This window comes from Python bivittatus, unplaced genomic scaffold, assembly GCF_059951505.1.
Source record: "Python bivittatus isolate LINGU-HERP-01145 unplaced genomic scaffold, Pbiv_v1 ctg000220_np1212, whole genome shotgun sequence".
Classification (NCBI taxonomy): Eukaryota; Metazoa; Chordata; class Lepidosauria; order Squamata; family Pythonidae; genus Python; species Python bivittatus.
This window is the reverse complement of record NW_028277048.1, coordinates 8,810,090-8,837,542: the sequence shown is the minus strand read 5'-3', so window position 1 is coordinate 8,837,542 and position 27,453 is coordinate 8,810,090. Positions and strand designations below refer to the sequence as shown.

Here is a 27,453-nt window from a genome sequence, read left to right as displayed (position 1 = left end):
CTATTTAGATAGCATCACAGCAGCATCTGCAGGGTCTCGTGGCTTTTATCAGTCTAATCCCTCTTCCCACCCGCCCCGCCTCCAGCCACTGAATACAAAATATCTAAAAACAAATAAAACAATAGGAGGGGTGAAAATAGTACATGCACAAAAGGCAGATGTCAGAATGAATTAAAAGGGGGTGGGGGGACGTATCAGGCAGCCCTAAGCATGTTTATTCAGAAGTCAGCTTCTGACTGAATGTACAACAAGATGCGTATTCCTTAACAACCTTTCCGGACCTGCTCTCCTCCAGATATGCTTAGGCTAGAAGTCTTATGAGCAGACAGCATGGGATGACAGAGGCTATAGCCTAACCTTCTAAGGGTTCCCAGTTACAGAAAGGTGTAATGTATATTGTGCAAGTTAAATATGGTTTTCAAAACAAGGGGGGTTTAAAAACAGCTAATATCAGCCTTCTTCAATGTAGTGCCCTCCAGATGTGTTGGACTTCCTCTCCCATAATTGACCATGCTGGCTGAGAACACTGAAGCTGCTGGGCGACAGGGTTAGGAAGGCTGGGTTAGAAAAGCACAGTGACCCTAAACAGCCAATGCAAACAACAACCCAATAAACCAGGGAGGGGGATGGAAAAGTCACTTGGAAGATGGAGGGGGGCTTGGCGGAGCAAAGGAGGGGCAATACATTCTCCTACCTCCATCCATGCACTAGGAAGCCTGGGCACTGCTCCCCGCACGCCTGACACGGTTGGCCCCGGTCAGGGTCCTCCAACTCAGGCAGCTGGTGTGGGACAGAGAGGCAAGAAATCAACCACCAAAACTGCAATGGCATCCATGTCACAATTCCCAACGTTCCCAGTATGGCTTCATCCTACAGTTCCCACTTAACTGCAAAGCCCCCTTCCACCTGCTAGCATGATTAGCACACGTTCACCAGCAGGAATCCTCCGTGATACCAGTTTGGGTGAGGCCCCCTTTTCGGTATCTACTCAACCAGGTGGTACCCATGGATGCTCTCCAACCCTAACCATTCCACGTCATCTCTACCCACAGATGGGGATGTATCAATGGTGTCAGTCCAAAAGCTTGTACAACTAGCCCCAGCAGGCACCCAACAGCACTGTTCACCAATTCCCTTTTGAAATGAACTGCCAGTATTTTTATGTAGAGCTGCTATTGCAGAATGTGTAGTATACCTGTGTGTAGAACTGGATTTGGGTATAGGAAGAGAGAATTTTACTTCCAACTCTCAGTTTGTAGAAAGGGAACAAGGATGGCCTGAAGCCCACCCTGAAAACCTCTGCCCACCTCCTCTCTTAAGCAGGGAGGGGTTTTTATAAGGCCCCTGTGACCTTGGGCCAGTCACTCTCTCCCAGCCCTAGGAAGTAGGCAAAGGCAAACCATTTCCAAAAAACCTTGCCAAGAAAACTGCAGGGACTTGTCCAGACAGTCACCAGGAGTCAACACTGACTCAAAGGCACCCCCCTTTCCTCTCGCCTTGCCTCTACCAACCAGTGCTTCTGAGAAAAGGATGTGTGTGTGTGTGTGTGTGTATTTGTCTGTCTGTCTATTTCTATTTGTGGCAATGTCTATCCCTCCATGCTGGCCGTGGAAGCTAATGGAACTGCTAACCAAGAAGCTTTTTGGGTGAAACTTTGTTCCTGCACAGGCCTAGAAAAGAGAAGGGTAAGGAAGCAGCAAGGAACCAGCAGGGAATTGTGGGGAAAATGCAACCCACAGGCCGGGACCTGCTTTGTGCATTCAGCGAGGCAGAAAAAGGCCAGACGTTGGCTTTCTGCCACTACAGGTGACTGAGAAAAGTCGGCAGCAAAAAGCGCCCTGGGAATTTTTTTACGCGGGGCGGGGCGGGGCGGGGCGGGGGGTGGGCGCGCGCGAGGAGGAGGAGGAGGAGAGTTTCATCAGCTGCGATACTGCACAGAGCAGAAGGGGAGCTTTCCCGGACGGTCTCTCGGGGCCTTTCCGTCCATCTTAGCTCCCTCGTGTATGGACTTCGCCATGCCAATGCGCGACGACGGAGGGGGGAGCGAGCGGGCGGCAACGCGCTCGGAAGGGAGAGGCAGAAGGAGCCGAGGGCTGCCCTCACCTCCCCCCAGGCAAACTTCACCCGAGCAGCGCCTGAACTGGCCAGGAAAAGGGGGGTTCAGGTGTTTTATTCCCTTCCCCACACCCTCAGGCGAAGAGAGTGAAATCATGGGGAAAGGGGTAGAAAAAGTGAGCCCTGGACCATCCATCATCTATTTCCCCACGAAGCCTCAAATTATCTGCTTTAGTTCACCACTGGGACTTCATCTTTTTTTTTTTTAATTTTAACTGTAGAATGGCAGTATATATCTTATCAGTTTTAAGAATAATTGAAGCGGACCTGTTAAACCAGGATCTTTACCTGGCTAATATTTCACCCTCCAGTTGCCCAAACAGAAGGAAAGAAACTGATAAACATTTAAAGACACATTGTTAATTTTTTTTTTATATTCTGACAGCAACTGCCATAGGGATTTAGAAAAAAAACTATATTTTCCTGTTCTGAATAGAACAATGTACCCCTCAGAATGGTAAGTACTCTGCACATGCCTCAAAGCCCCTTATATAGTTTTTTTTTTTTTTAATTCCATCAGATGACAAAGGGAGACTGCCCTCAACTTTTGTTCTTAGATTCTTAAAAATAAATCTCTTCTGAAAAGGGCATTCTGCAAATGCTCAAATATTGCATTCTCTATAAAGAAAAGCAAACAACTGACAGCAGCCACCATTTCTCAACAGTATTCCTACTAGAGCAGGCAAGGCTAAATCTAAAATGTATTATGTTAGAGTGCACAAAATCCCCAAGCAATATAATTCCTTTCCCCTCACATTTGTTGACTGATACCTACCCAGCCGCTTGCAGCTTAGAAGGGATTTCAAGGGGGGAAGGATGTAGTTCATCAGATGATGCTTTGATAAATCTGCCAGGGCAGACATAATATGGAACCTTTACCTGCCCCCCCTTCCAGATTGGATATCCACCATATGTGACTCCTTTTTATTCTCCCACATAACTATTTGTCTTTGTAGAACTTCCTCCATAATGGCCCAACATGACCCAGAAATCTTTCTGTTAGAAGAAAAGGGAAAATACCACTGATCTATTGCTAAGGATTTGGATATATGGAAATCCCAATTACAGCATTTCAGAAAACTGGGAATCAGAGGCTCAGAGTCCTACAGAAGCATTGCTCACTCATGGACTTTCTCTCTTACTCACCTACACAATTTGGATCCCCCATCCCTATTGCACCTTAAAATTTGGTCTCTATCCACTTCCAAGGCACTGTTCCAAAACTCAGATGGAAACTTCAGTAAAGGAGAGAAAAAATACAGTACATAATGGAAGAGAGAGAAATGACAGAGAGAAAATGCTGTCTACATTTACATAACTTCACAGATGCTCACCATTTCTCTTCTGCTGCCCCCAGCACCTCCTGTGTCCCCAATCCTCAAGACAAAACAAGAAGTGTGGACTTAATTTAGATTGCCCTAGAACAGGGAACCCAGGGCAGAGAGTGTATTAATAATTTTACCTCCATTCACCTCCAGAAAGAAGCAAAAGCAAGATGGGCAAAGTCCAGAAATCTCTACGTACACCCCTTCATATCAGCCCACACATCAAATGAAGGACTCTCTCTCTCCGGTCAAGGGTCTACAATAAGCTCATCTACAAAAGAGTCTCCAATTATAGGATTCTCCACTGAAGCATTCTACCATTCAGCAGAGCGAGACAGCCACCCAAGCAGAGCGTGCAGAGGATGAAGAATGAAAGCAAGATGCTGGAGGAGAGTTGTAGGCCACATAGCCTGCATCACAAACCAGAAGTCAGCCTGTCACTCACAAAGGCCATTGCCCATCACCGTCTGGCACAAACCCCTGAACCTTAGCTTCAAAGCTCTCTCCAGCAAAGAACTTCATCTCGTCAACCAACCACTCTCAGCTATCAGAAAGTTACCTGCTCTCTTATTCAGCTCTGACCATGCTCATTTTGCCTCCCCTTATGCGTGGAACTGCATCTGAGAACACCTGTTACTACATCTCCCTCTTTCAAACTCCACCTCTTCCATGAAGCCTTTGGCTTAACTCCTAGGTCTTCATTGAGAGGAAGCTAAAATATCTGTAATAATAATTTAGACATGTTATTATACTGTTAACTTGCCTCTCCCTATCCTTTTGTTGTGCCTCCTACAAGTACCAAAATTAATAGTATATGCTCCTCCACCAAAGACCTAGATGCAGAATTTTTTGCTTGTGATTCATGTATTAAATTCCTATCTTACATTTCCTTCAGGAGCTTAAGATGGTGTATATCATGCTCCCTCCTCCCATTTTTCCCCACAACAATTCTGTTGGGTGGGGTGGGCTGAGAGAGAATAACTGCCCCAAAACACCCAGGGAGCATTGAGGGTGGACTTAACCTTTGGGCTCCTCAATGCCAGTCCAACACTTTAATCACAACACCACACTGGCTCTGAAATACCACCAGGCTCCATGGCACTTCATGAAAACCTTCCACCTTCAAGAGAAAAAGTCTCACTGGAAGACTCCATATACTCTTGCTAATGAACTTAGCACATGGATGTTATGGGCAACTGGGCACTTTCGCATATTGGCCACAGGTGTAGAAGTTAGGGATATGCATGGGCCACTTACATAGAAATGTGTAGCAATCCTCATGTGAATAAACTTCTTGTTTGTATGATCTACCTTTTTCTTCACAAGAATTTCTGCAGTCTGCAGATTTCTTTTTAATTTATTTTAAAAAACCTGATTCAGGATCTCAATTAAAGTAGGGGATAAGGAATGTTTTGGCCCTTCACATACTGATGAATTGTGGCATTCCCACCATTCCTCCTCCCCACCCCTCCTTCATCCCACTAGCTGGGGCCAGTGAAGCTCATAGTTTAGAAGCATCAGACAGGTCATAGGTTCCTCTGAAATAAAGCCTGTGTAATTAATACGGTCAGATTTAAGAGCATAAGAAAGACCTTACAAGTAGCCAACCTTCCAGAAGTTTTGGGCTGAAATTTCCATGTTGTCTTTTGTGTTACTTCAGGTGTACTGTATGTTGACAAAACTCCTGAGAACAGCTGTTTTTTGCAAAAACCCTCCCATCCAACAGGCATCCCCAACCATCTATCTTAGGCCATCTACTCCTGATTTACAAGACAATTGGAAGACAATGGGTCTCCAGAACAGCAGCCACAGGTAATGGCAACTGCCTTTGGAAAAACTAGCATTTTGTTCCCATTTGGTGGCCCATAATGCATGCGCCGTCCTGCGATATAGTGTCCCACTGTGTCTTTGGTACTGGCAGTGCTTTAATGCGACTGGCATCACCCACTTTAGAGTTCCTTTCTAGACTCAGCATCTCCTCTTCCAGACTCAGCATCTCCTCTTATCAGAATGTGAGGGGAACCTGAAACTCTCTTGTCCTTTTCCTCCAAGGGCTGGGGTATCCCTCATGAAATAACAGGCCCAGAGAGCCAATCCCGCTCCTGGCCCCAGCATTCCTCCTGGCAGATACCCGCTCCTCCTGTGCCGCCAGCCCTGAGGCCACGGCACCTGCCCTCTTTAGCCCTGTAATCCAGCCTCTCCGAACACCTTCATCCTCTCGAGAAAGAGTCCCTTTCACCCCGACGGTCCCCTGGAAACCTTGGCGTGAGAAAATCCGTTCGGTATCTTTACAATACTGATCTCCCCCCCTCCCATGACGCCTCCTTTGGGGAGAGGGAATTAAGTTAATTACACCCCTTTGGGACAACCCCCGTCGCCTCTTCTCCCCGCCCATCCATTACAGCGCCCTGCATCGCCTCGTGCCGTTTCTGATCTCTCCCTCCGACCTCCCTCCCTCCCTCCCTCCCTCCCTCCTCCACTCCCGAACTCCGAATGGGCCGCGGCTGTCTCCACCGAGGCTGGCCGGAGATTGCTCCGGATCGGATTCCCAACCCATCTCTTCTCCCAGTGACAGGGACTCACGGCTCGGGTCGATCGTCGGCGCCGCGACCCGCGGTTGAACATGGCCCCGATCCCGCCGTCTTCAGCGCCCGGGCGCAAGGGGGGAAACCTGGAGGTAGGTGAGCCGCCCGGGCGCTGCTACGGCCGTGGCTGCGTTTCCCTTCCCCAAGGGAGGAGTCGTCGTCTCCCGATCCCTCCCCGCCTCCAGCCACCCAATCCCGCCCCTTCGCCTTCTCTTACGCGAGCTTCCTTTCCATTCTCCTCCTCCTCCTCCTCCTCCTCCTCCTCCCCCCAGGATCGTTCCCTCCCTCTCGCGTTCCAGCCGGCTTCTCCGCTACGCTTGTCCGGTGCCATAATCGCTGGGATGGCCGAGGCTCGCAGAGGTGGCTCTCCTGTCGTGCGGGACTGTGTGTGTGCGCGCGCGCGCGCCTAGTGGTGGGCAGAGGGATCTGGTCCTCTGGATGCCAGATCGCGGGTCTCCGGCTGACAGCAGAAGCAGGTGGCTCCCTTCGCCCTGCGCCCCGAAGCGCGTCTTTGCCAAGCAAGCCGAGCTGGCTGCTTGCCTTCCCCGCGCGCCCTCCTCCGGCCTCGCGCCGAGCCTTCGCCTGGCCTTCCCGCTGTCACCGTCCATCTATTTCTCGTTTAAATACTTCCCAGCTCTTCTCCGTGTCCGCTGTCACTTCTTATTAACTACCCAACCCCGGTTTTTCCTTCCTCTGGCATCCTTGCCACATTTTTTTTCTACCCCTCCTCCTTCGACCTCCCTATAGGTCGCAGTTTCCCCCTTCCACCGATTTTTGTCATTCCCCCCCCCCCCGCTTGCCTCTCTACAGTTTTGCTGTTCAGGGTAGAGAAAAATACCATGCCTCTTGGTTCTAGCTACAGAAGACATCGCAGCCCAAAACGCTGTCTACGCACCAGCAAAAAATGTTAACTCCCTACTTCCCCAGTTCAGTCCTAACACAATTGGGCTGTTATCCGCATAAGCTTTTGCAAACCAGAGGATAATCAAGCCACTCCAAAAGGCCTAACTTTACAATACATGAGTGGTTGCTCTTCACTATATCTGGAGGATAATTTTCCAATCCCCTTGATGTTTACTTAGTTGTCTACTAAGTAGTGAGAAAGATCTCCAGGCAACTGCAATCACACCAAGAGACATGAAAAGGGCCTACAAATTCTGCCCTTCCTTATCAAAGATGGCATCAGCTGGAAGCTTAACAGTATAAATTGTCTCCTAAAGAGAAAAATTAAGTATATACTTCTAGCCCATATTCTTAAGTAAATTAAAACAGGAAGCACACGTAGATTTGCTAAGCAATGCCTTATCGTTTTTACTAAACGATAGTTTAGTTCCTCCTGAAATCTAATTTTACATTGCAATTTGGTTACTTGCTGAAATGCCTACCTATTTCTGCGAGATAGACAGATGGACATTCTGATACTGCTCTTACCCTCAAAAAATTATACTTACTAGTCACTCTCAGATTTGGACAGGGCAGACCTGAATCCAAATCCTACCAGGTGTGTCTCAGACGTTGATGTGCCTCAAAGGGTTGTTGTAAATTTACCATTTACACCACTCTGAATTCCTTGGAGGAGGATCAAAGTCATAGAATAATAAAGAAGATAAGCTGGTGGCCACAGCCCAATACAGAATTAAAAACAGACTTTAAAACCACTTAACTCTGTCAATTCAATCAATTGGATTGACTCCCAGATAAAGCCATAAACATTTGCAGCTTAACTTCATAACCGTGGGCCTTGATAGCAGGATACAAGATTCACAGTCTGAGTTGACTAGAGCTGTCCAATTTAAACTAAGGGAGACAATCTTTCGGTGGGCAGAGACCATGCAATATCTTCTGTGAGGGGTGAGGGTTGCAGTAAAATAATGATGCAAAACGGTGAGGCTGTCTCACACACTTAGGAACTGCTGAGATTTGTAGGCTTTTTCTGAGGAGGGGCTCTCAGTTTTTAATGTTATGTTAATCCTTTCATGTGCTTCAAAATGACCCCTCCAGGGCTAGGAAAGAGGTTGTGCTGGAAGCAGCCTTGGAGCCATAGGTGGTCCACCCCCCCCCCCATTTACTTTCTTCCCTTTAGAGATGACTTTCAAAATTCTGTCTGTCTGCCAGCTCTTTCTTCTTTTCCAGCCCATTATAAGTTAATCTCCCCCATCAACACTCAAGGGTAAGGAAGCCGGACCATAGGAAAACTGAAGTACTTCCCCTTAGCATTTTTGCCAAGAGTGCTCAGAGTGGCTCTGCTGTATTCTTATACTTTCTCTTTCCAGTCATTGAGGATAGTTCACATCCATCTTATACTGTTATAAGAAAAGGGAGTTTGGGGCAAACTTGAAAACCCCCCAGTTTTGCATAAAGGCTAATTCTCTCCAAGAAAACCCCAAATGAGATTGGACCAAGATCAGTGGATGTAAAATTTTGATCAAGTTAGAAATGGGAAAGTATCCTGAAAAAAAAACAACTTATGAGTTAGAGAGTGACTCTTTCTCAAGCATGACTATGCCACTTTGCAATATTATTATCAGCTCAATAATCCTTATAGCAATCATATATGAGAGATTTTTTCTGTAATTATTTACTCTTTTCAAAATAACAGATTTCCATAAAGATGCCTATTAAGGTTATAGCAAGGACTAGACCAGTGTTTCTCAACTTTGGCAACTTTAAGATGTGTGGACTTCAACTTTTAGGATTCCCCAGCCAACATGGTTGGTTGCCAAGGTTGAGAAACACTGATCTAGACCTAAGATGTCCTTTTTAAGCTAAGCCACTTAAGGTGGAACTACATTTTGTTGAAGGTTTACAGGTATCTATAGCACAGGACAAGAGGATAGATGAATATTTCAGAAATGTCTTTGCAATCAAAATTAGTAGGCTAGACCAAAAAAAGGTGGTTAATTCTTCACTGATCCATCAATTGCTCTGGAAAGTCTTCCAATTCTTGGTTAGTTTTCTTTAGTTTACTTTAATTGTTTAGTTTAGTTTCTCCCCAGCTAAACTAGAAGAAACCTGAGTGCTCTATAAGACTGCCTTTAGAAAAGCCATAAGCATATAAAAGTTTTTAAGCATCTCAGTGAAGCTTCTTCTACTAGGCTGGGAAGAAAACTGTTTTTTCCCTAAAAAAAAAAAAATAGAAACATTTTCAGAAGCAAACTGGAAGATCAGAGAAGAATTGACCAAATTTATCTGGCCTAATAATTCTTGATCACAAACTCTTTTCTGAAATATTTTCTGAAAGAGTCGCTCTGCAGTGAGATGGGCAGTGACAAATTTGAAATACAAATAAATAGATTAAACAAAAAAATTCCTATGTCCCCACCCAACCCTTGTCTCCAGCTGGCTATCTTTTAACTATGGGACTAGTGAAGTAAAGATAAAGGCACCCTCTAAATCCACAGATTCCTCCATCTAGTTCTCTTGGCAACCATATGGAAGCAATTTGCCCCCGCCTTCTTCTAGGATTTTATTTCAATTTTTCAGTTTATTCTACGGCTCTAGGATGTCCTGGTCATCTGTCATCCAGGTACCAACCACACCCAACCCAGCTTAGTTTTAGCTCTACTCCAAACAAACTGTTAATGGCATTCATAGGGGAAAATTTGGTGGGTTCGAAAAGGGTCAGGCAACCAACTCCTTGCAAGTTTCTTTCCCTGTAAATAAAACAAACACTGGTTTCAAAATCTCATGGGAATTCTTGCCCATATTCATGTACAGGCCAGAACATCCTGAATTCAGATGCATACTTGAGGCCTTGGTAAGACCAGCAGGATGAAGAACAGCATTTGGAGTCATGGGATAAACCTCCAGATTGGTTCTATAACCACTAAGTACTTCTGAAGTAATTAGACTGGATTTTCCAATGAGAAAATTTATTCAATTCCATCCTTTGCACCAAAAGAAAGAAAAATGCTGCTGGGAAAGATTTCAGTTGTTGAGGCAGGAATCCATACTCACTTCATGAAAGCAGAGCTGGTCAAACCTTTTAAGACAGTGAAGATGTTTGGAAAATTGAAAGCAAGTGGTGGTGGCTTTCACAAAATGGTTGTCATGCAAAGGACTTGCTACTCACAAAATGTCCACCATAGAGGTCATGACCAAGCACAATATCCCATTTACCAGACATCTTTCTGCCACACCCTCTAACCCTCTAGGATGTTCTCTACCAGCCCCCAACTGCCTTTTTCAGGCCAAGTGGGCACATTTCCAGAGAAAGCCCTGGGCCTCCTTCTTTTCTAAGAATACCTATGGAGCCTAAATGGAACCCAGAAGCATTCTTGCAGTAATGTTGATGTTAGAGATTTGTGTTCTCCTGCGTGAGATGCTAATTTCTATCCTTTAAAAAAATAAAAACTTAAAAAAAAAACAGATGGTGCAGATAACTTGGCAATCATGAACATGTTGGCCACTCGTTAAACTTTAAAGGCTTTTTTTATTAATGCAGAATTGGTTTTTGATTATGCACTCTTCTGTGCAGCACTGGAGGTCTGCTTAGAGAGGGGGGTGGGGAAGGATGTGGAGTAGGCATAATAACATGTCTAATAGGATGCCTGCATTCAGCACGCCAATGGGTTTAACTGCATGGGCCATCACATGCCCATAGGTTATAGTTTACAAAGGGTCTGCATAAAACATCAGCTGTAGATAGACAGACCATGTGGGGCAGTAATTAGCAATAGCCCAATATAAGCCTGAGGGGAACTGGATGTCACTTGATGATGTTGGGATGGGAAGGAGAAGTTCAGGGCAGGCACTAATTCTTGATGTTGTCATTGACTCTTCATTGGAGATAAAACCATTCCAGGTAACCTTCTCAGATGCTGATCAATTATTTTTTTAAAACAAAATTGTTTGGTAATTGCAGCATCAACAGTGACAATGAGTACAAATGAGTCATCAGAAACAAAAGTTTTCTGTCCCCAAATAATGACAATTTGAGAAGACCCTTATATGTGTGGCTGGGATGTTCCTTGTAATCTGCTTCTGTCAGGTGTTCAAAAGGGAAACTGCAGGCATGTATCACCAAGAGTCCCACCAGAGTCTGATTCATATTTGTAGTCATCGCTTGTTGAGTTTTGTAAGCCGGGACTGACATGTATAATTAAGGTAGATGTAATCATCTGTGAATCACCATAGAACATCAAGTGTGAATTCAAAGCACTGTGACCTGCAGGTCCTTGAATACAACAAGGATTCCTAGTAAGGATTCCTAGTAAGGAAAGAGCCCTATGATTTGCTCCCTCTTTCCAAAAGCTTTACTTATTGGCATATCAGACCTCAGGCAGAGGAGCAGAGTAGGGCAGAACCAGCTGGCAAGCCCCCCTCAGTGGCACTCCTACAGCGACCTAGATGAGAGTTATTGTAAAATTGGAAAATAGGCAGATAAAGCCAGCCAAAATGCTCCATGGCAAGAAAGTTTGCACCATTTCTTTAGCTTCCAATAGCTTTCTTTACCTGGTACAAACACAATCACCCCACCCCAGATGCTGGCTGGGGATTATGGAAGCTGAATCCCACCCCACTGGAAAGCTTGGGGAAAACTGGCTTAGAAGAATGGCCAGGAAGAGGGGTACACTAGCATTCCCTAAAATGATCCACGTGGTGAAGAAAGTACGGGATATTCCATCTCTTTTCAAAAACTAGAACCTGGGATCCCCCAGTGAAGCTGAATGTGAGCAGGAGAGGACTACTGAGCTCATGGTCTGCTTTCCTTATCTCTGCCTTCAGCTGTTGGGTGGGGAAAGGCAGCTCCCAGACCAAGTGGGCTTGGAGCACATATTAACATTCAGAAGTTGTTCGACTTCAGTGCAGGTCAACAGGTAAGAAAAAAAGGGCTAAATTACGTGGGTTGGGGAAGATTTGGGTCACTTTCTATGGATTCCTGAAGATAAAAATGGGAGGGATAGCAGCTATTAAGTTCTTCTCTAACTCATTCTGTCTTCACTCATTTGTCCTCTTCTTCTAAGTGAAGTTCATCTCTTTTTTTTTTCCTTTCCTCTTCTTCATTCCATCATCCAAATTAAGAACCCACTTAGGGAAATGCTCTCTGTTCCCTTCCTCTAATTTCTAGTCTGTGGATGAAGGATCATGCCAGTGGCTTGGCTGGGTATGTGGGTATGTGGGTATGTGGGTATGTGGGACTGATCTTAAGGTTGCCAACTAGCTTAAATACAACCTGCCTGATCCGCTTCTGAGATTTGATTTCCAGAAATCAATAAATCAATAAAAGAAATTTGGTAAAGCTTGGCGTTAAATGCTCCAGGCTGTTCTGGGCTAGATATCAATTAAAAGGATGAATTTAGTGTGGCTTTCACAGGTCTTTAATTCTTTCAGGTAAAAAAACCCCTTGTCCTGAAAAACTAATTGCCAGAGACTAGCTAATCAACCTATTTTAATTTAATGTTTTTACTACCAAAAAAGTTATACTGCATCTTCTCCCTTTATGGACTAGTAGAGTATTATGAAATAGGAGCATATTATAATCACTCAAGTTCTTCTCTTCTTACCTTTGATAATGAAAAGCAAACCTAGGAGCCATGCACAAAAATAGTGATAGGAGTTAGCGGTCCCTTACCCAGACATTTTTTCACCTGCTTTCCAGTATCCTTTTTCCCTGCCATAAGAAAAGATGTATGTATTCACCCGTGTAAATAGGAAAGCAGGGAATAAGGCAAAAATTATGAGAAGGAGAAAGTGTTACACAATCTCTTTGGATCACAGTTTCCATGTCAGCTGGAATGTCAGGAAAGGGTTATGTATGTGTTTGGTGGAATTGCCTGGTGCCTCCAGATATTTGGGATTAGAATTCAAGGAACCTTCTTCTATTGCCCACCCGTAATGTTATTAACTGATAGTTGCACACTTTTTTTTTTTTTAACCTAATGCCTTCATCTCTGTAGGTAAGTTCACAAGAGACCTTATGCCAAAATGTGGTTTGCTTGTTCATGGTTTAATGTATTGTATGAACTCAGCTAGTGTGATTTGTAAGGCATGGTTTATAGTTAACCCAACCCTACTTTATTCAATAAGTCAAAGTTAAGCAAATTGCTGATCAACATTCATCAATCTGTTTGGGTTTTTAAAGCTACTTGTAAGCTCCCCCCAGTACATGGTCTTTGAGAGATTTGTAGAATTGAGATAGATAGATAGATAGATAGATAGATAGATAGATAGATAGATAGATAGATAGATAGATAGATAGATAGAGGCATTTATTTAATTACTAAAGTGGGTTTTGGATCAGCCAAGTCGTGTTTATAATCTGAGTCAGGAATGATATATTCATTGAGAGTTTATTTGCAGTCTCTACAGTTCACTTTGCTTTGGTTGCATTCTACCAATTCAGAAGTCAGGATATCATATTTGTATTGAATTGCCCAATGAGAGAAAGAGACAGAGAGAGATCATCTTGATATGCTGTTCCAGAGACACTTGGTATCCATTAATGAAATGCATATAAAGATTTTTTACATTGTAAAGATAAGCTATCTTTGGTTAACACTTGCACATTTGGTGGCTGTGAAAAGCACTGTTACCATAGCCAGTTGAAAGGCATATTTCTTTTATATGTAAATAGGAAAGTTAAGACACGCAAGGTGAGATTTTAATTTAAGAGGGAATTGTTTTTAAAAGAAATGTTTACTCCTTTTCCCCTCCATACAGGTGATACTTTGCTGTGAATGTAGAAATTGGCGCTTTCTTAGCCAAGTTGTTTAACCCAAACAGATTATCTATATTAAAAGAATGAAAGAACGTTTCAGTAATTTACTTTCTTTTTTTCCTCTGCTCCCACCAAGTATTACAGGTTTCTTTAATTTGAAGTGGCACCAGAACCTGGGAAATTGTTCCCTTGAGGGACGCAATTTTTGATCTGGCTCCAGATCAAGGAGGAAAGCAGCAGACGATGGGTACTGTCTTAAAAGCCAGCATCCAGCTCTTCTGGTTGCGTCCTTTATATCTAATCATCATAACTGGGCTGGGGTGTGTCTCCTTTAAGCCAGATAAAATGAAAGAAGCTTATCACTGTCCAACATACCCATGTGCCCTTGTGAAAGAACACATATAAAACCAGAGGTGGCCTACCACTGCGGCAAACTAGGTGGCTAGAATTAACCACCTAGAATGCCAGGTGCCAAATTTTGAGATTGTTTTAATTTAAGAAATGTAATGATGGGGTAATCCCATGCATGGTTCAACTAGGTTACCAACTACAGGCAGCTAGTTGAGTCTACAAATTCCCCTGCAATGTAAGAAACTCCAGGAGCTACAACGCTAGTTTCGTTTCCTGTGGATGAAAGTGTACTGTCAATTCATATTATCTTTGCAATTATTTATTTACTCCCCCTAATAAGTCTACTTTTTAATTTATTTTAGAAACTTCCCATTCCTCATTCCAGCAGCAAAGACTCTTTTTTTCCCTACACAAATGGCAAATGTAGTGTAGTGACTTCTGCGTGTCATTCCCTGACTAGTGTTTTCTCAAGTCATTCAGCCACCATTGTGTTAAAATAACAGTAATGAGGAGATGCTTTATATCATTTCAACAATGGTGGAGTGATGCTATGAAGACACTGTAAGTCACTAGCGAGGAAATGCTGGGAACCACCAAGACTCAAATTCAACGTCCCACTCAGCTGTGGAGGTCCACTGGCAACTTTGGGCCAATTTCTCTTACTTGGTCCAACCTCCACAAATTGTTATGGAGGTGAACAGAAAGAATCTCTTGAATTTTCAGAGAAAAGGTGGGATATACATGCAATAGATAAATTTTATCTCAGTTACCCCTTTGCCCTCCCCTACACTTTTCTTAGAAATGCTAGAGCTCTTTAAGATCATTTTGATCATTTGACAAAAGAACAGATAGGCAGGCTGCAAAAAATGCAAGTCACATAAGATGATTCATGATCAGTGTTTCCACATAAATTTACCAATGTATATTCCTTTGCAGGATAATTTTATGCATGTTTGTCCTCTGCATGAAAAAAAAATACACTTAGCACAATTTCCACCTGGATCAAAAATATGATTCATACAAAAAATAGAAATGTTTTCTCCTTTATCTCAATGCTATTGTCCTTCATCCAGGTCCATGTTTGTTGATATGAAAAGTCACAGTTCCACGGGGTTGCCTGCTAGGTTTTTGCTTACTTAAAAAAGCAAGTCAGAATTTCTGTGAGACACACACACACACATCAGAGTGTTGTGCGGAACAGATCAAAGCCCTCCATTGGAAAATTGGCTCCTCCACACCCTCTTCTACCTTGATGTGCTTCTTTTTGTCCGGAGGGCTAAGTAGAATTTAATTTTTACAGTGATCCCTGCTGCTTAGGTGTGTTTCCAGGAAGATTAAAGAGCATGTCTTGGTTGTGCTGTATGGCAAAATATGGAAACGACCATTGTTCCTCTTCCTAATTCTATACTGGCTTCCAGTCAGCTGTACAGCTCACCAGAGGATAACCATCAAAGTAAGGGACTTTAAGAGAATTTTTTCCTTTTATGAAGCATAGTTACTCCAAAGCACAGTAAGGCTACCATAACTGGGCTGCACAAATCTATTGGGTCACTAGGTGGCAGCAAAGAGTTGGAGCGCTCTGTATCACTTTTCTGCCGCCTCGAGATCATCCATGGTTTTGCAGCATATAGTTTAATGCAAAGTGCTGGAGCACAGTGTAGTATAATAGCCCTACCCCAAAGAAAGCTAACTCTGAATTAAAAATACTTCACCTCTGAAATAAAAATACTTCATCTCTGAAATAAAGACAAAACCAACCCCCTCCCCATCTATTTCTTTACTGTATTTAGCAATCTAAGATAACTCCCATTGTAAAGATAAATTATTGGGGGGGGGGGGAATGTCATCCTTTCAGTTGAATGTCATAAACCAAGCATAGGTCCATCAGCCTAGGAGCAGATCTCCTCCATCAGCAACGTAAGTGGGACTTCTCTGCTGCTAGGCAGACAGGTACAACTATTGATCAGTTCATCAGGACCAGATCAATTCCATTGAAATAAATGATTGATGAGGAAGGTTTCAACTGATTAGCAAATTGTTTGTTGTAAATCTGAATATGTGCTGGGGTGCCTAGTTTTGAATGGTCTGCTATAACCTTTCCTTTAGCAATGGTTTGATCCACAGCAATTAGGAGATAGTAATGAATAGTGTAACCCCCTCCAGGGTGTTTTACCTATTACACCTCAGTGAAAGACACAATTGCAGGTCAGCCTGCTTTTTTTTTTGCCCTTTGCACACTGGCACCTGTGACTCTGTGTAATGATATGTGGGAAAGACCTTGAGGGACAGAGCGAAGAGATGCTGCCTAGAGAATGGCCAGATAAGAGAGAGCACAGCCTGCAGCTGGATAGTGGGTGGGGCAAGAGGCTGAGAAAGGATCCTCCATAGTTTCTTGGGCTGCAAAGGAGACCGGGGGGGGGGGCATTTGTACTTTCAGACTTGCAAGATTCTGTCAACATAGCTTTACAATAAAGTAGAATTAGCTCATCTGGTTGTGATTCCTATCTGGTTTACCCTGCGAGGCCAGCATCAATCATGCAAGTCTGAAACAACAATTCTCCCCCCACCATCTCCTTTGCAGTCCAATAAACTAGGGAGGGTCTCTTCTGAGCCTCTTGCCCTGCCCACTATCCAGCTGCAGGCTGTGCCATCTCTTATCTGACTGGCCCTAGGCAGCAACTCTTCACCCCATCTCCCAAGGCCTTTCTCACATACCATTACGCTCTGCAACCTTAAGATGGTTTTCAAACATGCGCGCACACACACACTCTCCAAATGTATGGCTCATATCTAGCTCCCCATAAAGAAGTGGCAGTTCTACTGGGCAGTCTCATCAACTTGTTCTTGTGGTCATCTACCCCTCTTCCTCAGTTGTTTAGAAATATGAGCTACAACCTTGTCTTTAAAGTCCAGTCCATAATTTCCCACTTGACAATGCTCCTTAGCTTGCCTCTCTTTCCCGATGGTTTTTTCCTCTCTCTTTCTTTTTCCTGATCCCCCTTGGGAAGTTGGAAGATTGTTCTCTTTGAAGGAGGGAAAACTTCTTCCACACCTGCTTAGCAAGAAGGATGTCTTGTTTTATACATTTGTCCAAAGGGTAGAACATCTGCACCTGCTGCACCATTAGCGAAGGGACACAAAACCTGTCCTGGAACGCAACAGCTGATCTCACTCTCTCTCCTCTCCCAGAATTACATGTCATGAGCCTTTTTAGAGTAGGACACCTTAATTATCCCTGGCATTTATTTCTGGCTAAACTTGGATGGGATCATCAAGCTGTAAATGTATGGATACTTTTTGTTTTCCTGGATCCTAATGCCAACATGACTTCCCTTCCCTGAATTCTGATGGGTATTTTCCAGATTCTAGCCTAATTTAAAATAAGTTTACTTAGAACTGGTACAAAATTTGGTGGTGGGCCTCTAACAGGAGGGTCCAGGGGAGAGGGGGCTCAAAAAAGAACTATGGCAGCTGTGACTATGCAATCAAATCAACTGTTTGACTCTTCTGATACTCCCCTCTCCTGGATATCCCAGGGCCTTAATTAAAAATTTCTTCTGGATGAAGAAAGCAAGAGCAAATCATTTCAATATTACTCCCAAAGCAAAGTGATGTCCCTCTAGATGAGGGCAGTCTGTAGCTCACTCATCTGTTTGCTGTGTGGGTATTTTGGGTTACTCTTCACAAGATTTGTGACCATGGGTCACGCTTGCTGGAACCCATGGGAGCAGTTGTCTAAAATATCCAGAGAACATTGGATTGCCTGCCTCTGAGTAGATAACTGGCTCTCTTAGCTAGCATTTTACATCAAACTCTTTCTCTCCCCCCACCCCTTTTTATCTTGCTTGTGGATTGGGGGGTTCTTGTAAAAAAATGGAACTGATCCCACCTGCCTGAAATGACCTATTTCTACAGGGGGACATTTCATCCCGTTCCTTCTTTAGTTTGGACCTTACCTGACTATTAAAAAGAGCACAGCTTGCCTTGGCCTCCTCCAATCTGGTTCCCTCTAGAGCAATGTTTCTCAACCTCAGCAACTTTAAGATGCGTGGACTTCAGTGGCTGGCTGGGGAATTCTGGGAGTTGAAGTCCACACATTTTAAAGTTGCTGAGGTTGAGAAACACAGCTCTACGGGCATCAGGTGCCATTACTTCACCATGCTCAGTCGAATGGCATTCTCGTTCCCAGTGCTTTACACTTCAGTTTATTCTTTTTTCTTTTTCTTTGAATAGCACAAAACTGGTGGGCAACATGGCCTCAATCCTGCAGTGCTGCCCTTTCCTGACCCGAGACCCATCTCTCTTCCTACGCAAAGTTGGCCCACTGCTGGTCAACAGTGCCCAACGCTGCCCTGTGATGGTGGCCCGCACTTTCTCCTGTTCTGTCGCTGACCTGCAGAGTGGAAAAGAAACCTGTGGAAACACTGGTGAGATGATGGGATGGAGTCAGAGAAAAGATATTAGAAGGGAAACCCAAACTGATGTCCCGTCAGATCCCTAGTTGTCCAAGTTTTATGTTTGGAATACACAGGGGTGGGGTGAGGTGGGGGGCTCCTGTACAGGTATTCAAAGCTCTTTAGGTCAAACCAATCTCTTGGTAACAAAGCTATATTTTGTGGGTATGGAATTTGTATATTCTCTGCGTAATATGATTAAATGCAAATGGGTTGAAATCTGCATGTGAAAACACCTAAACCCTGTTTCTAGAGTGGTTCCTTTTTGAAAGTGGCTTTTTTTTTTTTTTTTTGTAATTCAAGACATGGTATCATCATTTCACAGTTACTAATTAGCTGGGGGGCAACTTTTAATTCTTTTAATTTTTACTTTCCTGACTGACATTACATGAACACGTTCAGAAATTTAATACGTATTTCAATCTGTAGAGATGGGAATGGAAATTACATCTTTTCTTCTCTATGCATAAAAAAGGTTTGCCTTGACAAAGCTATCCTATCAAGATGAGAACGTAACCTGCCAGAAATCTAGGCTAGAATCTCATTCCTGCTGCCTGGTTTTCATATATTTATGCAGAAGAATTCTTTCATATATTTGTGTGGATGGAATAATCTGACCACAAATTGGCAGGTCACAGATTTAGTCCTAACTTTGCTCCTGACCATTAAAAAATGATTAAGTGCTGAACGTTGGTTCAAATGTCCAATCTGAGTCAGCTGAGGGATGTGAAATCAGACATGTTGGTCATACTTTCATGGTAGAGGGTCTGTATGGAACACATCTCGCATGTAATGTTCCTCATCTCCCATTGCAAGAATCAGTTGACAGAAGATGAAAAAGATATTTTTCAGACTGCAACCCTGGAGCCCCAATGCTGGAGCCCCAGCCTTCCCCAAGCTGGTACCCTCTAGGAATGCCGGGACAGAACCTTATCAGGTTTCCTGACAATGTGGCCAGCACCCAGAATTTTGGGAGTTGGACTCTCATCTTGGAAAGCACTTAGAGAAACAGAGGACCATGATGACCTGAATGGACAGTTTACTTAAGTCCAACTTGGAAAAAGGTTAAGTGGTGGAGAATCTGGAACCCACTAAATTTGCTAAAAACCATGCTTACTGGGAGTCCTATTCAAGAATATCTAGGTTGCCTATCTCTGCAGGCTGAAATTATTGTTTTTTTTTTCTTTTATGCATCTTCTAGTTTCTACTCCCCACTCAGCACCCCCGGCTCTCCCCGCCACCCAGTGCCCTTTTATGGAATCAGAGCGTCAAAGTGGCCAGAGCTCCTTTGTGCAAGAAGCAAAACCTGAACTCCAGGAAGATGTCAAGCCTTTCAAATCAAGTAAGGAAGGAGGGCAGCCTCCTTGGGATCACAATGGCAGGAAGGAGGAGACTCCCTTGGTCTTCCACTGACCTGTGCATCCCTCTGTCTCTAGGAATGCTGACAACTTTGCTCAGAGAAGTGCACTGCAGCCTCAAGAAGAAGTTGCTCGACTCAAACAAAGTGTCTCACCTCATCCAGGACAACATGCCAGGTTGGGAAATTGGATCCTGATAACTTCTCCTGCAGGGGAGAGTTGCATGAGGTTCTATGATATCTTCCAGCTTCCCTTGAGTATTAGGGTCAGCAGTTCAGATTAACTTATTCAGGCTGAAGACTTAATTGTTTCGAGCTTAACTGTCCGAGGTCTACTTCCCCCACCCTCCTAAATGAAAACTGGAGGTATAAATTATGTTTATTGTTTGTTTATTTATAGCATCTGTTACCCACTTTTTAGCATTTAAAGAAGTGGGGATAATTTTATTAAAAGTTTTAGAAACAACAATAAAAGATAATACAAATTTAAAAAGGAAAAAAAAGAGTGCAAAAAAGCAGAAAAGTAAAAAGAACCCCCCGCATTAAGAAAGTGACTTCCCGCCCTCATCACAAGAAGTATAAACAATTTCATAATCTCTTCACCTCCCTCTTAATTAACAAATATAAAACTCTTCATCACACAACCCAGTTAGGTAAAGTGGGGATGCTTAATACTACTCCCACCTACTTCTCTCCATATCCCTACTCAGAGGATTGTCTCGCAGCCAGGCTGTCATCCTGGCCCCAACCAACACAGCAATCCCTGATGCTGAATCTGTCTTCTCTCTGACCCATATAAAAGCCCCAAAAGAGGAATGACTGGGGGTCTGTTGCTCCATATTGTAAGAGAAATACTTGGATCACCCTTTTTCATGACCTTTCTACTGTGATTCTGCCAGCGGCTTACACAGCTTAAGTAGAACAAGGCAAACAAATACATAATAAATAAACAGCTTCCTCCAAGAGTAAAAATGTCTGTTCTGTCTCTACATTGGGGTTGATTTCACATTTCAGTTACAGCCAATGCACAGTGCAGAATAATTGCCTGGACCCTCGGCCCTCTCTGACTGGAAGATGGCAAGCCAGAGGAGTGAACCACGCAGAGAAGCAGTGGACACCTTCTCTGTTGGAGCTTCTTCAGTGCATAGGAGCCCTTGGTTATTGAATAACTACAGGTAGCCCTTGTTTAGTGACTGCAACTGGGGCCGGCAACTCGGTTGTTAAGTGAAGCAGCTGCTAAGTGAAACTGCAGTTGTGCTTATGATCTTACTTCACCTTTCCTTTGCTTTTACAGACCTGTGAAGGTTGTAAATGTGAGGATTGGTCATAAAGTTACCTTTTCATCATCATCATAACTTGGAATGTCACTAAATGAGGCAGTTGCTAAATGAGGCACTCCCTGTATATTAAAGTAAGGCCTTTATTAGGTTAGCTGAAAGGTTACAAAATTGCAACCTTACAAATGACTAGTCTGCACACTCTTTTCTCCACACTCTGAGCTGGGCAGGCTGTAAGAACTGTGAAATAAATAAACAAATAAATAACAAGCATATGGCCTTAATACAGATTTGGGGCTCCTAACCCCCCCCCCACATAATTGCTTCTTTGCTTTTTGTTTCTTAGTTATAATTTTTTCATTATATTTGAGCAGTTGTGTTCAGCATGATGTTTGGCAATGATGGTTCTACCGTCAAAAAGCATGGTGCAAGTTACCAAAATGTACAATATTTAGAATAGGCATCTGCTTTATAGCAAGTAATATTGGCCATTATTTATTCTGACGTGTAGCTAGTTTCCAGAGTTTCAGTCAGGGTTTGTTGGTTGATTGGTTTTTATATTGCCAGTTCTGTAGTATATGTTCAGATTGAAAGGGTAGGGATTAAGTCTTTGACCTTCTGTATGCACACTGAATGCACATTGCATCCGGGCTGCAAAAAATCTTGTTAGAATTTTCTGTATCTCTTTGCTGCCATCTAGTGGTTATCTGTATTCATACAGCTGATATGCTCAACCATTCAGTTATCATTCTGGACATCAAGGGTCCACCATAAAGTTGTAGGAAGACCATGTCACCTGCTTGCAGGGAACAGACTGTCTGCCAAATTCTGTCTCCTACTTCATCTCTCACATCCCTCACATGTTGAAACAGCAACTTCCACCCTGCTGGATTTTGCATGGTTGGGAATTCCAGCTGGAGGGCACCACATTGGCAAAGTCAGTGCTAAGGCTTCCAAGCCTGCCTCTCCTTTATTAAATGCTAGGTGCTGCCCCTTTACCTGTTGGCCTCCATCACTGAACTGCAAAGTGTTAATTATTCAGGCTCCTCCCCACAGTAATAGAAGCCTGACCCAGACTGAACAGAACATTGGGGTTTTCCAGCATGCTGTTCCTTAACCATCAGTCACCAACGACAGAGGAATCAAGCAAGGTGCAATGCAGGCAGAATTTAACCCTCTGTTATTTCCTAACAGAGAGCACTGTGTTTGAATATGATGAGTTCTTTAAAGAAAAGATCCAAGCGAAGAAGCAAGATCATACCTATCGGATCTTCAAGACTGTGAATCGCCGGGCAGACGCCTATCCTTTCGCTGAGGACTATTCTAGCTCTGAGGTCGAAGCGCGAGAGGTGTCTGTCTGGTGCAGCAATGACTACCTAGGAATGAGTCGCCACCCTCGTGTGCTGCAAGCCATACAGTGAGTGGCAGACAAGACCCCTTGCACAACCACTTTCCCCACCTCCCAGTCATTCCCAATTTGCTCCTTGTGAGTCTAGCCTTCCCCATCTGGGGGACTTGCTTCTCACCATTCCCAGCCAGCATGGACGGTGGGGATGATGGGAAGCTGAGTCCAACCTTAGGAGGGCCTGAGGCTTTCCTTGACATTCGTGAGCAGCTCTACAGTGGAGGGGAGACACTGTGTCTCTTAGGCCTCACTTTGCCACTGACAGCTTCTGGCACACTTACCACCACATCAGATCTGGGGAGGGGTGGTAGATTTCTCAAGTTGTATTAGCATTATTCAATCAAAAACTTCCTTGGTCTGAGGGAGAAAAGAAATCCGTGTGCATGCCTTGGAGCTTTTCCAGAACTACCTGAACCATACCTTGCTCCAGCCTTAGCATAAGTCATTGGCGGGGTCTGTGGGTGCGCTTAGGCTAGAAAGCTCTTCTCGAACTCCATCTCCTCCCTAGCTCTCTGGTGGAGGAAAAAAGCCTCTTGACTCCAAGAGGCCTTATTGAAATCATAGGCTTCCTTTGCCGCATTTATTAAACTTTACAATTTGACATGGTTTCGCTCTCAAAAAAGTCCTGAATCCCTTTGGGTGGAGATGCAACCGTAAAACTGCCTAAATCAAATGAAATCTCAAAAGCCTTTTGAGCTGGGGCAGCCACTGAATTTGGGGAGTGGAGAATGTGCTTGCAACCCTGCTCCCCCAACAAGGCCCTCTGCAGCCAAGAGAAAGCTCGCTTCTCAGAAACATGAAAGCCAGGTATAAGAACTGATCACGGGTGATCTTTGATCTTTTCTGAGCAAAGGTCTCATTTGCCTCTTCTAACCCCCAGGGACACGCTGCAGCTTTATGGAGCAGGAGCCGGAGGTACCAGGAACATTTCCGGCACCAGCCGATTCCACGTGGCTCTGGAGGAGGAGCTGGCCAGCTTGCATAAAAAAGATGCTGCTCTGCTCTTTTCCTCCTGTTTTGTGGCCAATGACTCTACTCTCTTCACACTTGCCCGCATGATGCCAGGTAACCAGGCAGTACAGGAGACTTAGGATCAGCTGGAAGTGAAGACATCCGTCCTCCCTAGCTTGTGGGAAGAGGAGAGACGGGGTGTTACTCTTGGCTTGGTTTCTCTCCCGCAGGATGTGAGATCTATTCAGATGCTGGGAATCATGCCTCCATGATCCAGGGCATCCGAAACAGTGGCGTTCCAAAGTACGTGTTTCGGCATAACGATCCCCACCATTTGGAGGAGCTCCTGCGCAAGGCCAAACCCAGCACCCCAAAGATTGTCGCCTTTGAAACTGTGCACTCCATGGACGGTAATTGCCTCTCTTTAGGTTTTGCAACGTGTTGTCCTAATAACTTCATAAAATGCCATCATGCATCAGAACCAGGGTCTCCGGGTATAAGCAGACCAAAAGCACTTCCTTCTTCCTGAACCAGCTCAGGTTTCTTGGCCAGTTTCCAACAACAAGGTCGGGGAAAAGTGGCGGGTCACAGGAGAGGAGTAAAGGAGGTACTAGATGAACAGTAAAAAACAGGGACTCAATCAAGAGTCTTGCACAACAAGAGGGGAGCTAACCATTCTGCAAGCAGAGACAGCCAGTAGGCTAACACAGGACTGCAAAACGTGTGGTCCAGGTAACAGCCGAAATCTGCTTTCTTCAATAGTCCTTTGTCTGCAGGTGCCATCTGCCCCCTGGAGGAGATATGTGATGTGGCCCACCGGTATGGCGCCATCACTTTTGTGGATGAGGTCCATGCTGTGGGACTCTACGGGGCCCACGGAGCCGGCATTGGAGAACGTGATGGAGTGATGGGCAAAATAGACATCATATCTGGCACTCTGGGTGAGTTGGGGGAGCAAAGGGTTAGACCAGACAGAAGGTGTATTATACTCTACTTTAAGATGTCTGGACTTCAACTCCCAGAATTCCCCAGCCAGCTCTGAATGTTGAAGTCCAGACATCTTAAAGCTGCCAGGGTTGAGAAACACAGCTCTAAGGGAACCCTACTGACTATTAAAAAACTGGCCATCTCGAGACCCAAAGGGGGTGAGTTCCATTGGTTGCTGCAAGAATTTGGCCCCTGAATTTCTCCTTGCCTTATTCAATCATAAGGAGGAAAAATGCAAGACATACAATCTGTTCAGTTTGCATACTGTATGCAAGTTTCAGAGTCCAGCTTCCCAGAAGTCACAGAAGCCAGGGTGCAAGGGTTTTTTTTAAAAATGGCAATGCACGAATCATTCTTTTTAATGCCAAATACACTTAATAGCATAAGGTATGCTTGCCGTTAAAGCTCCTAGACATTTTTTCCCTCCCTTTCTCTTCCAGGAAAGGCCTTCGGCTGCGTGGGTGGCTATATTGCCAGCACCGCTTCCCTCATTGACACCGTGCGCTCCTATGCAGCTGGATTCATTTTCACCACTTCGCTGCCCCCCATGGTATTGGCCGGGGCCGTGGAATCCGTTCGCATCCTGAAGAGTCCCGAGGGGCAGGTGCTGCGCCGTGCCCACCAGCGCAACGTCAAGCACATGCGCCAGTTGCTTATGGATGCCGGGCTGCCTGTGGTCAGCTGCCCAAGTCACATCATTCCCATTCGGGTATGGATGCCCCGGGAAGGTGGCAGGGAGAAGTGAGGGCTTTAGTACAATAGACACAGAATCTGGGACACGGTCCTCAAGGTGAAGGGCTTAAATCCCACCGATTCCACATCATTAGGTCCTGGCGACACACACACCCCTTTATAGAATACCAAAGATGAAATGAATGAATGAATGGGACTGAACAGCTGCAGAATCCTGACCAATCACAGAAGGGGAACCCGGGACATCCCAAATTCCCTATCCCTGACTTACCAGAATGATAGACAGATGAAGCAGCTGGATACTCTCCTCAGTTATCTGGTTCATTCTTCCCCAGGTTGGAGATGCAGCCCTGAATACCCAGCTTTGTGACCTGCTCCTCTCCAAGTACAACATCTACGTCCAGGCCATCAATTACCCTACTGTGCCTCGCGGGGAGGAGCTGCTGCGGCTGGCCCCCTCGCCCCATCACACCCCACCCATGATGGACTACTTTGTGGGTGAGTCTCCAGTGCCCTGAGCACTAAGGCCCCAGCTCTATCCTAAGTAAAGATCATCATCTCATTCTATAAATTAAACGCTAATAAGGGCAGGATTAAAACTCCCCAGTTCTTCTTAAACTCTCTATAGAAAAGAAGGCACTTAAGTGGTAATTAAGCTATGATTATTTCTGGTCATTACATGCCCAATGCAGCTGCCCTTTAGGATGGCATAAAACAGAACTGAAGTCTGTTGGATTAGAGTAGGGAAATACAAAGTTCCCTCTACAGTTTTCACCAAGTTAAATATGGTTTGTCTAAAGGAGCCGGAGACATGCATTACAGTCTGAAGCTGGTTTGGACAAACAACAGCTAAAACTAACTGCAGTTTCATCATGGGTTGGCTATGAAAAATAACTAGTGAAAATTGAGGCAAATTATTCTGATCTCCCATCTTGAATTTTATCACCAGGTTTGCAGTAAAGCAAATTCACAGCAAACAAAATTAAAACCTTGCACCACAGAAGAAATAGAAAAACTAGATTCTGGAAAACCTATACATTATGTAAATTAAGAATCTCAAATGAGACCAGGAACAGAATATTGGAGCATGGCGTTCTCTGATTTATAGTTCTAAGCAGATGCACGTAGATCCTCTTTACTTCGTGTGCCTGCTCACCTTGTTCTGCTTTTTTCAACCCAATAGTTAATAACCACCAAATGCAGATGAAGTCTGCTCAGTCCTCAGTAAATTGCTTTGAGCGGGCTTCTAAAAATTGTGCTTCTGAAAGTCCAAAGTTGATCCTGCTGGTATATCTTGCCCAGTCTTGTAAAAGACTGACAATAGAAAGGATTCAGTGCCTGCCTTCTGATCACTGGAATTCTCTATTCCTCTTTTCTGAAAGTTACTTTACATACTGTACATGTAGATTTGTTAATAGCTATTCACCTATGGTAAGTACTGCCACCAAGTGGCCAGTGCAGGAATGTTTTTAAGTCCCTGAACTCATAAATAGCTGGGGGTACTTCTGGGGAGTCTTAAAAAGATCCTCAGATACTAAAAACTCTTTAAATATTAACCCGTATTTTTAAAAGAAATGTTTTATTAAAAGAAAGATATTTTTATCTTTTTATCATTAAAAGGAAATTCAAAAGCAGAATAAAATAACAAAGAGCTGAAACTTATCCTCTGCTGCTACAGACAGTCTCAAACTCATAGTTCTGCCTATAAATGGTAATTAGTAGGAAGCAGCCTTCAGTACCGGGAGAGATTTGACTCTTTTCTCACATTGTGGGTTTCAACAAGGCCAGTGACTTCCCCTCATCTTTAGCTTCTACTTCAAGGCCATTCATTCGGTTACTTCTAGCTCCAGAGGCCACCGTGTAGCTCCAATGGTCCATTCAGCATCAAAGCAGAAGCCTGCTTTTTAACCTCTCTCTGTTTTACTTCCTTCCAGAAAAACTTCTGGCTGCTTGGCAAGAGGTGGGCCTACCCCTGCAGGCCGCAACCTCTCCCGAGTGCCACTTCTGCCACCGCCCACTTCATTTTGCCCTCATGAGTGAGTGGGAGCGGGATTACTTCGGCAACATGGGGCCCCGCTATGTCACCCTTTGTGCCTAGGGAGCGCCCCGGGCCACAGGGTTGACACTCGCTGCCTGATGGGAAGAGAGACAAGCATGCCTCACGCCAACGCCACTGAGCAGAAAAGAGATGATCTGAATGCAATAAAGCTCTGAAACTGTGCCTTTTCTGCAACTTCATAGATCTGAGAATTCAGGCTGACAAGCTTCCTCTAGCTGGCAGCCTTTTGCACCC

The 27,453-nt window shown here is 44.3% G+C and overlaps 2 protein-coding genes across 5 annotated transcripts in view; one reads left to right on the top strand and one right to left on the bottom strand.

Moving 5' to 3' along the window:
- The window catches only part of PRICKLE3 (prickle planar cell polarity protein 3), a 28,780-nt gene extending 22,617 nt beyond the window's left edge, over window positions 1–6,163 (bottom strand). Inside the window, exons 1-2 of one of the 2 annotated variants that reach the window (XM_088137804.1) lie at window positions 6,024–6,163; window positions 695–780 (exon numbers count right to left, since the gene is read on the bottom strand). In XM_088137804.1, coding sequence (XP_087993930.1) covers window positions 695–780; window positions 6,024–6,065 — 128 coding nt within the window. In that variant the 5' untranslated portion in view covers window positions 6,066–6,163. The remainder of the gene's footprint in view (window positions 1–694; window positions 781–6,023) is intronic. The other variant, XM_088137805.1, reaches the window with a different exon arrangement.
- Window positions 5,985–27,306, top strand: ALAS2 (5'-aminolevulinate synthase 2). Of its 3 annotated transcripts, none has more exons than XM_088137806.1 (11): window positions 5,985–6,117; window positions 18,270–18,463; window positions 19,692–19,832; window positions 19,927–20,025; window positions 22,319–22,541; window positions 23,410–23,594; window positions 23,711–23,890; window positions 24,257–24,421; window positions 24,908–25,176; window positions 25,496–25,658; window positions 27,095–27,306. In XM_088137806.1, exons 2-11 carry the CDS (start codon window positions 18,289–18,291, stop codon window positions 27,256–27,258), a joined length of 1,764 nt encoding a protein of 587 aa, XP_087993932.1. In that variant the 5' UTR covers window positions 5,985–6,117; window positions 18,270–18,288; the 3' UTR covers window positions 27,259–27,306. The 3 variants fall into 3 exon arrangements, with proteins under 3 accessions (XP_087993932.1, XP_007422266.2, XP_025032573.1); XM_007422204.3 differs by lacking the exon at window positions 5,985–6,117 and adding an exon at window positions 11,711–11,844; XM_025176805.2 differs by lacking the exon at window positions 5,985–6,117 and adding an exon at window positions 13,831–13,932.
- The last annotated feature ends 147 nt before the right edge of the window (window positions 27,307–27,453 follow it).

What these genes read in the sequence shown, in the direction of transcription:
- ALAS2 (XM_007422204.3), top strand. Translation starts at nt 11,723, where the DNA reads ATGGTCTGCTTTCCTTATCTCTGCCTTCAGCTGTTGGGTGGGGAAAGG. An exon ending in CGTGTGCTGCAAGCCATACA is followed by an intron (nt 22,542 to 23,409) that starts GTGAGTGGCAGA and finishes TCTAACCCCCAG; the next exon opens with GGACACGCTGCAGCTTTATG. An exon ending in CATCATATCTGGCACTCTGG is followed by an intron (nt 24,422 to 24,907) that starts GTGAGTTGGGGG and finishes TTTCTCTTCCAG; the next exon opens with GAAAGGCCTTCGGCTGCGTG.